The 10,016-nt window shown below is 45.1% G+C and overlaps 1 protein-coding gene across 1 annotated transcript; it reads right to left on the reverse strand.

Moving 5' to 3' along the window:
* Positions 1-728: 728 nt before the first annotated feature.
* Positions 729-9,422, reverse strand: shisa4 (shisa family member 4). Its single transcript, XM_064305574.1, has 5 exons — positions 9,017-9,422; positions 5,939-6,116; positions 4,739-4,872; positions 3,680-3,847; positions 729-3,009 (listed from the first exon to the last, which is right to left on the reverse strand). Exons 1-5 carry the CDS (start codon positions 9,072-9,074, stop codon positions 2,969-2,971), a joined length of 579 nt encoding a protein of 192 aa, XP_064161644.1. The 5' UTR covers positions 9,075-9,422; the 3' UTR covers positions 729-2,968.
* Positions 9,423-10,016: the final 594 nt, after the last annotated feature.

Genomic DNA, 10,016 nt, shown 5'->3' on the forward strand with positions numbered 1-10,016 from the left:
CCCAGGTAGGACATTGTTATCGTCTTTGAGCAAGGTACACAATTTTAATTGCTTGAGTAAATATCCATCTGTATAAATGGATACTATGTAAAAATAATTGTGTGAGTCACTCTGGATAAGAGGTTCTGCTAAACACCTGTAATGTAATTGGAAAATAATCTTCACAACTTAAAAAATAAATTTTGCCATCCACGTTATTTTACCATTAAAAAAACGAAAATATCTGTAGCAACACAACTTGAAAATCAAGTTTTAAAATTTGAAAAAGCATGACCAATTCCATGAGTTAAGAAAACTTTCAATAGACAATTGGTTCACATTTGTGATAAGGCTTGTGCAAGTTGATACTAAATATTCAGTATTTGAAAAGGTGACCCACAATTTTAATGAAATATTTTCAATCAAATGATTGACCAGTTCAATTCAGAATATTACTGTCAAAAAGCTCTCGTGGATAAAATGGAGGGTGTTGGCTTTAAAAATTGGCATCAAATGCAATTTTACTGATATCTTCATCAATCCTACCTTACCTTTATAACTTTTTAAAGCTATTTATGCACAATTGATAAAGGAACAAAACAGTTGTGTGGAAATGTGTGTAAATGAACATTTAAAGAGTCCCAAACAAATTCTTAAATATGTCTTGTACTGAGAGATTATTTGTATAATTTAAGCAACTTTGAGGACATCTGGTGGACGGGTTTGGAAATAAGAACAAACAGTAGGTAAACAGGACATTTATTAATTTTATTTATTTAAAAAGAATGAATATGGATGCTATGTCATGCAACACTTTTGTCTTCTAGAGTGGGACTGCAGATAATGTATTTTTTGGGGAGTAAAGCACCAGATCCCAGAACCCCAAGGGACACATACTCTGATATTCAGTTAAGTTTACAGAATTAAAACCAAAACTGGTCATTAAGCAAACATGAGGAAGGTTCCTGGGCATGGAGACTATAAACCACATTCTACATTCCAGATAGTCACTGTTAAAAAAAACCCAAACACAACAGGTTTCTTAGAACTGTCATAAAATCTATCAAATATTAGACATAAACAATCAAATTGGACACACCGTTCTTTATTAATGTGATATGCATCTGTAGGTGCAAGCATCCATTGATTCTGGTTCAAGTTACCATGGGACAAGGACTATTGTATGTCAAAGCAAACATTACAGTTTAATTAGTTATATAAATAAATAAAAAGTCCTTGTGAGTAAGTCTTGTAAACCAGGGCCACATTAGTCTTCAAAGATGAGCTCATGTATTTGGATTTAATTGGACAATTACAATGTCTTGACTTGCACAACACAAGCAGATTTAACATGGTTTCATATTCAAGAAGAATTACACAACCATCCAGGTCAGAGGGCTGTGGGGGGGGGGGGTGTACCAGTGGCAGATTGATTGGTTCAGTCATGCTTTTGAATCACACACACACTCACGCATAAAAACACAAACACACACACACTCACACATAAAAACGCAAACACACACACACACACACTCACACATAAAAACACACACACACACATACACCTCGCATACACAAACACACACACACACACACTCACACATAAAAACGCAAACACACACACACTCACACATAAAAACACACACACACACACACACATACACCTCGCATACACACACACACACACACACACACATCACATACACACACACAACTTTAACGCTGTCATGCACCACCTATTGAAAGAAGGTCTGAAATTAAGAACTGAATTACTGATGAGTGAATTACACTAATGAGAATGTAAATATGACTATGAAACAATGCAGGAAAAGCTCTGTAGACATGAACAACCCTCTCATGTGATTATTATCACTTTAAATTAGTAAAGCACCCCCTGAATGGACTTCATTCCAAATGTCAAACTAATACCAACATAAACAGGATGCATATCTATGGTTTAAGCAGCACCTGCTCACCTTTAACATGCGAAAGGTGAATTACTATTGAGGTTTCACTGACGTCTCATTTCTTAATTACACACGGGATCATTAAACAGAGTCACACTAAATCGAGACGTCAAACTCATATTTACTTGTGTTAAACGCAATATGTAACTTCATGGTAAAAATTAATACCGACTTGTTAACAGACTCCAGTACACTCCAGTTGCAAAATCATTCTGTCATTCTATCGGTTACGGCCTTTTATGTACGACCAAAGACCAAAGCCGTTTTCTGGCTTCAGATATTAACGACTGTTAAGATTAGCTGCAATGATGGAAGACAGAATTAACAAGAGAGAGGGGGGGGAGAGAGAGAGAGAAAGAGAGAGAGGAGGGAAGGAGGGAGGACAAAAAAAGAGTTGCTGAATAAATCGCTGGCCGGTAAAATAACAGAGCTGTCCAAAGGCCTGCTTCGCTGTGAAAAGTGTCCGTAGTTACGTGGGTTCAGCTCGCCCCTGCAATCAAATGCCAGCTGCGTTAAAATAAACTGTGTGAGCACGGGACACAGCCAGTGTAGCCAAAACAAGGATGTGCATGAGCAGAGTAAAAAAGAAAAAAGACAAGGATACGATAATAAAACCAGAGCAGGTTATCCTTGTCCCCAAGGCCAGTGTGTGTGTGTGCGTGTGTGTGTGTGTGCGCGCAGTCAGGCTGACGTGTGTGTGTGAGAAACGTGCGTTGACGAGGCGGACAGGCCCTTCGCTCGCCGGGGAAAGGGTGTCACGGTAACAGCTGACAGCTGAGGACTGCTGACGTCACCGTCAGCGGGAAAATACTGTCCAGCAAGACAGGAGCCAAGCTCCAGCTCCAGGGAAGGCAGCTGCGTCGGTTAGCACGTCATTTAGCAAACGGACGTCGGGGAAAAACAACAGAACAGGTGGTGGAAGAGGGAAAAGTGCCCTCTTCCTCATAAAGTCTCTCTCTCTTTCTCACTCTCCCCAACTCTCTCCTCACCCCTCGTTCCTCCTCCAGCGGGTCGCAGTTCCCTCAGATGCCGGGGTACTGGGGTGGGGAGTAGGGTGGAGGTGCTGCAAAACACACGCCAGGAAAATCAGCGTCCAACATCCCACACAGTGGAGGTCTACTCCACAACAACCATCTCAAAATGGAGACTCAACACACCCCAGGAGAATCAGCGTCCAACATGCCACACAGTAGAGGTCTACTCCACAACAACCATCTCAAAATGGAGACTCAACACACCCCAGGAGAATCAGCGTCCAATATCCCACACAGTGGAGGTCTACTCCACAACAACCATCTCAAAATGGAGTCTCGACAAATTCATCTTAATCGCCTGCTTCCTTCCCTCCCAATATTCTAACTTTGGACAAAGCCTTCTGGCCTCGTTCTTCTGTCTCTCCATTTGTATGCCTCGCGCTCTCCAGATGCAGCTAATGATGAATCCAGCTGCCGGTGATTATTTTTGCATTTACATATTAGCGGGAACTCTTACGCCATTAAAAGCTCGTTAAAGCACGTTCGTGCGTAGCAGAAGCGACCGGCAGGATGTACTACACTCCCGAATGGACAGCTCTCACAGTAATTGTTTCGAAACGGCTCCGCTGAGACCACAACGTCCACTGACCCTGCTTCTTCCCTTCAGGAGAAGACTGCGCTTCCTACTGCTCCACAAGCACACAGTAATGGAGGAGGAGGAGGCCCGTGTGCACAGCGCAGGAGGGGGTTTTTCCTTACCTCCCTGGCCGTATCTGGGATCCACCGGCGGGTACGGGTGGTAGGGGCCCTGGGGCACGCCGGGGTGGTACTGAGGCGCCATGGGGTACCCGGGGTGCGGCCCGATGGGTTTGCCGTAAGCGTCGTACATGGGGTCCACCGGGTAGCTGGCCATGGGGATGTGCTGGGCTGGAACACAGTCACACCGATCGTCACCGTTACCACCGTGAGGCTTCCAGACAGTTCCGTCACTGCGTGCTGATCGCCGGGGCAACCCGCACCGCGGGCATGCTGGGATACATCAGCGCTAGTCGGAAACGCTTCCGCAATAAAGATTCATTCTTGTTGCGAAGAACCATTAAGACAATTAGAGAGACTAGCGCCGCAAGCCAAAGCAGCCAGAAACAAAAACCATTACTGGCTTTTTTGTTAGTGAAAAACAGCAGCACTTATTCATAAAGATGCAAAACCCAACGTAGGACAAGCAGATCATCACAAAAACCTGTCATACCTTCCTCCGTTTCTGTAATAGAAGGAAAAGAGAACAATTCACAGCATGAATTATTTGTACAAAACATATAAGAAATACTATCAATTTGTAAAAATTTATTTTGCAGAGTGATGAAACATCATTGGGGGAAAAAAGCCAAAAAATAAAACATTACTGGAACCGAGATGGAGGAGAGAGGAAGGGACGGAGGGGAGGGGGGTCTCTGGTGTGTAACGAGGAAAGGACCATCCTGCAGACAGGGAGCATCTCTCTCTGGGGGGGGGGGTACTACAGGGGAATAGGTGCCCCCTGCTGACCACAGTCAGCTCTGGTGTGGACACACTATTCACACCAAAACCCAGCGTTTCAGCGGGACGGGTCGCCCAGCAACCCCCGCTTGAGTGACGTTTCAGAATAAGAGCTGATCACTGATCGGGGAGCAGGCGGAGAAGGTGACTGATCTGCACGCTGGCTGATCAGTGAGATCAGCGCTCCTGAGGGGAGTGCAGAGGAACAGGAGCCCTTTGGAGCACCGCCACCCAGGTGACCCCCGCCCAGGTGACCCCCACAGGTGACCCCGCCTGACTCACCTTGGTAGGAGGACCTCCCGCGAACCCGGCGCTGGTACAGGTAGCAGCAGGAGCACATGAAGCAGCACACTATGGTGGCCACGATGGCCACAAAGAGCAGGATGGAGGAGGCGATGCCCGCGATGGTGGTGGGGCTGCAACACGAGAGACACTTCAGAACCCCCGCCATGTCCCGCCTCACCCGCCATGTCCCGCCTCGCCCGCCATGTCCCGCCTCCTTGCCCTCCATGTCCCGCCTCGCCCGCCATGTCCCGCCTCCTTGCCCGCCATGTCCCGCCATGTCCCGCCTCGCCCACTCACCCCTCAGCCCCTCATTCCCATTCACACACACACACATGCACGCACGCACGCACGCACACGCGCACACACACCCGCCTCGCCCGCTCACCCCTCAGCCACTCTCCTCATTCCCACTCACTCACTCACACGCACACTCACTCACGCACGCGCACACACACACACACACACACACACACACACACACATTCACGCACACACGCACGCACGCATGCACACACACGCACATACACACATTCACACACGCACACGCACGCGCACACACACGCACAAACACACACACATTCACGCACGCACGCGCACACACGCACGCACATGCACGCACGCACACACACGCACAAACACACACACACGCACACACACACGCACGCACACACGCGCACACACACACACACACACACACACACACACACACACACACATTCCAACACACACATACACACACACAGCCATTCCAACACACACACACACTCTCATTCCAACACACACAACAGAAACATTTCACACCACTCACCCCATCCAGGCCCTGTTAGGCCAGCAAGGCCATCCCGCCTCACCCAGAATTCCCCCTGCCAGATTAAATTAGCCCCAGCGACCGCGTGTCGCAAACATGTTTATTGGTTGCTGATTTAAAGAAACAGAGGAATCTACAGAGGCGCACAGTGTAGCGTAAGCCTGTGACGTGCATGCGTTACAGAGCTAATTACTTACTTCATCAAATAAATGAACGCTGCACAGATTATAATTATTATACCCACTTATGAAAAGTGAAGCCGTCTTGCAACGTAGCCTTAAAAATAATGTGGCTGGGCACCGGCTCCTGCACCCACACGCTTGCCTGTGCCTGAACCAGAAGAGCGTGCAGCGTTCCCAAAAACACACCCAAATCGTTTCCGATCGCACCTGAACTGGAAGAACATGCAGCGCTTTTGCTGCCTCTCTGAGATCATCTTCATGGGGTCCAGGCAGCAGTAGCGCCGGTGGCAGGTCCCGCAGCAGAAGGAGATGAGGGGACAGTCAAACCCGGTGTGCCAGGTGCCGTTCTTATCCACGTACCACAGGCAGTCCTCGTCCGCGCTCACTGTGGGAAGGGGAAGGCGGCACGGTCACAAACACAGACGGCATCAGAAAAATCACTCAGATTCCCTCAAACAGCAACGGCGACACGGAACACAGCCAAAGGAATGGACGTGGGCTGGGGGGCTGCAGCCTCAAATCCAGGCGGAGTCTCCACAGCAGGGCTGCCCAACCCTGTTCCTGGAGATCCACATTCCTGTAAGGGTTTCACTCCAACCCTGACAAAGCACACCTCATTCAACAGCTGGAGATCTACCATCCTGTAGGTTTTCACTCCAACCCTAACAAAGCACACCTTATTCAACAGCTAGAGATCTATCGTCCTGTAGGTTTTCACTCCAACCCTAACAAAGCACACCTCATTCAACAGCTAGAGATCTATCGTCCTGTAGGTTTTCACTCCAACCCTAACAAAGCACACCTTATTCAACAGCTGGAGATCTACCATCCTGTAGGTTTTCACTCCAACCCTAACAAAGCACACCTTATTCAACAGCTAGAGATCTATCGTCCTGTAGGTTTTCACTCCAACCCTAACAAAGCACACCTCATTCAACAGCTAGAGATCTATCGTCCTGTAGGTTTTCACTCCAACCCTAACAAAGCACACCTCATTCAACAGCTAGAGATCTATCGTCCTATAGGGCTTCACTCCATCCCTAACAAAGCACACCTTATTCAACAGCTAGAGATTTAGTGGAGCTGCTAGTCAGTCGAATCAGGTGTGGCCAAATTATGGCTGAAATTAAATCCTGCAGGACTGTAGAGCTCCAGGAACTGAGAAGGGCAGCCCTGGTCTACAGCCATGCACTTATAAACATGGCTGTAAAATTAAAGTATAAACTGTGAACCTTGTTTTTACTAATAGGCAGCTGTTTGAAGACTGACTGGACAAACAGAAACAGGCCCTGTGTGTCAGGCTAGGAAAAATGGTGCCAAGAAAAATAAACATCACAAAACATTTTTTTTCTTTTTTAAATCAAAACTGATTTTAACGGTTTTTTGTTTAAGTTTTAAAGGATTAGGTTAAAAAACGAATATGATTTAAGGGAGAAAATGAACTCAGGATAACAGGATTACAGATCACCAAAACATTACCTTGGAACAGAGTGAGTTTGAATTGTACCCAGTGTGAATATATTCCTTAAGTAATACCACAATCATCTGTATATCTGTAAGTTATTCCACCCACACACACACACACAGAAGCAATACATATTATAAAGAGACCAGCAAAACATTTGAAAGACAATACATTTACAGTGAGCAAGCAAGCTGACATACTTATGGCTTACTAGCTTCTTAGCACCCACCCTAGAGTCCTGTCCACACTGACACCCCAGTGTGAAGGACAGGTGAGAGTTTGAACAGCACAGAGAGTCCGTATAAACACCCTGCACAATGCGCTGTGATGGCAGGCCTCTACAGTTCTCCCACTGAAGCGCACTGTGCTCCTGAAAACTGATGTGTGCTAAACTGAAAAAACTATTCAGGAGCACATCTATGTACTGAAGTGCACTGGATGCATCTGCGTGTGCCTAAGTCTGTTACCTCATGAGCACATGTGCTTCCTGGAAAAGATGTTAGCATACAGCTCCGGATGGGTGGGCCATCACATAGGGACAGTGATGCAGAATCCTGACAGAAATAAATAAGACTCTCTTTACCCACCACAAGCGCTTCCTTGTTTCACTGATCTTGCCTGGACAAAATGTGCAACCATTAGCGACAACAGCTAGAGAAGCAAATCTGACAGTTTCTGAGCTTGTTGCCTGGAATGTCCCTTTCTGGCGTTCCTACTGCTCAGACCACAAGGGCCAATGGGATCAGAGTGATTCAAGTCAAATAAACTTGTGCTAAACACATCTAAAAGGCTTTGGTGGATGAGTTACATGGTAGGATACCCTGAATTTCCTGTCTGTGAATTACAATCTAGGATATATAAATATAGTTCACCCAACCACAAGCTCGAAGTTCTCACGGAATAGATTAATTTACAGAGTCCAGCTTCAAGGATTTATCCCTTCACATTTTGCATAGCTATAAACAAAGTTTTGCACTGTAATGTCATTGCAATCAAACAACAAGCAGTGTTTCAACAGGTGACAAATATCTAGTGTCAGGGAACACAGATCCAACTCAGGCATTCGTGGGAAGTGCATTTTAGCTGCGTGGTTTAATCTATAGGCTACAAGCTATCCATTATAATTGGAACTTTTGCAATGTCACAATCATATAACGCCATTTTGATGAATAGAAATTAGCTAAATGCATGTGTTGTAGGCAACTATGAATATGAAGCTTCATTCCTCCAGTGTAGCCATTAAAAAGCATGTTAAACTTGAGACAATATCCTCTTTTTAGAATCTCTTTGCAGCTAATTGTTACTCTATAGGTTGAAAAAATCTGATATTTGTTTTTTTAAACATCGTTTTTTACTGCTTGTATACAACTTCGTTTGTTTCTCAAGGGTGACTGCAGGCTAAACAATCAAATGTTAATAAAAACAGAAAATAAATAAATATTTTCCTTTATTGGCCATTATTGGATGAAACGCAGGAAATATTACCCTCGGGTTGCATCATTATCAAGTAACTATCAAACTACAGCAAGACTGACAGCAGAAACAAATAATAACAGGGATTCAGCTACATTACTCAAGTGGTGAAAACGCACAGAAACTAAAAATAGCCCGAAGATACCCAACCTCGTCTCTAGTTTACGCACACGTATTAAACGTCTTCATTACACCATTCCCTCCTGTCTTGTAAACACACGTCGTGTAGCTATGCGGGACTCGTGTACATAGCCTAGTTTAACGGTTATCTTAATTCCTGGCGTTTTGTTGGATGTAAGTATCCTGTTGCCGAGGCCTGTGAAGAAATTATAGCAGCCTTGTCTTACCCTGCCAAGCGGAGAAAACCGTGGCCAGCACGGGCAAAGCGGCAGCGACGAGCAACATCTCGGATACAAACAATAATTATTTATATTTAAAAAATGACGAAATTATTCGGCGATGTTGTCTAACGGCGCAGTATTTCCGTTAATTCGGAGTTGTTTGAAAATCATGCTCTGGTTTAAAAATTGCGTGGCAAGGAACCGCTGGGCTTGCGACATCGATACACACGCCGTGTGTCGAATGACACATCGTCCGTGACGCCGCACGCTCAGGGGTCGGATGAGTCCCAAACGCAGGTCCTTAGCGCCTCCTCGGGTACAGTTAAAGGAGAATGATGATTTACGCAATTATCCCTTTCAGCTGACTGCGATGGGAAAAAATAGGCATCGTTATGCAGTCGTCAACAACTCATCATGTTATCATATTTGTAATTATGTTTAGGTTGCGTAACTTCAGGGCAAATTCCTATAGCCTACTCATCTTGTGTTACGGTCTACACTGCTGCTTAAATCGAATTATCCGTAAAATTAAATAAACCGCAAATTAAATAAATTATCAACGATTTGGGAAATCGAAAGCGCAGTTATTTTTCTAACATTTTAGAAGAAACTGTGAACCGTTGGAATAACGGAATTTGCGCGTGCATTAGAATTACTCATTTTTAAACATGCACGTTCCTCCAAAACCTGCTGAGAAAACTGTGTTTCTGAACTGGGCTCACATTTGCTGCGCTTTTCCCCAGAAAACATGCAGAAAATATAATGTATAATATAATGTTTCAGTAGGACTAACAATGAAGCCGGGTCTGATTGAAAAAATAAAATAAAAAATATTTATAGACGCTCAACGCTGAACTTGGCAGTAGCTTAGCCTAGCCTACGTCCTGACTTAGGAAACTCTCCAGGTTTTATTTCCAACCCCCATCTTCATGGCAGTCTGTCCGTGAAAAAAAATAAACTAATATGTGCATAACCTAGGACAACTGCCACTTTACGATTTGTGCTT

This window comes from Anguilla rostrata, chromosome 13 (assembly GCF_018555375.3).
Source record: "Anguilla rostrata isolate EN2019 chromosome 13, ASM1855537v3, whole genome shotgun sequence".
Classification (NCBI taxonomy): Eukaryota; Metazoa; Chordata; class Actinopteri; order Anguilliformes; family Anguillidae; genus Anguilla; species Anguilla rostrata.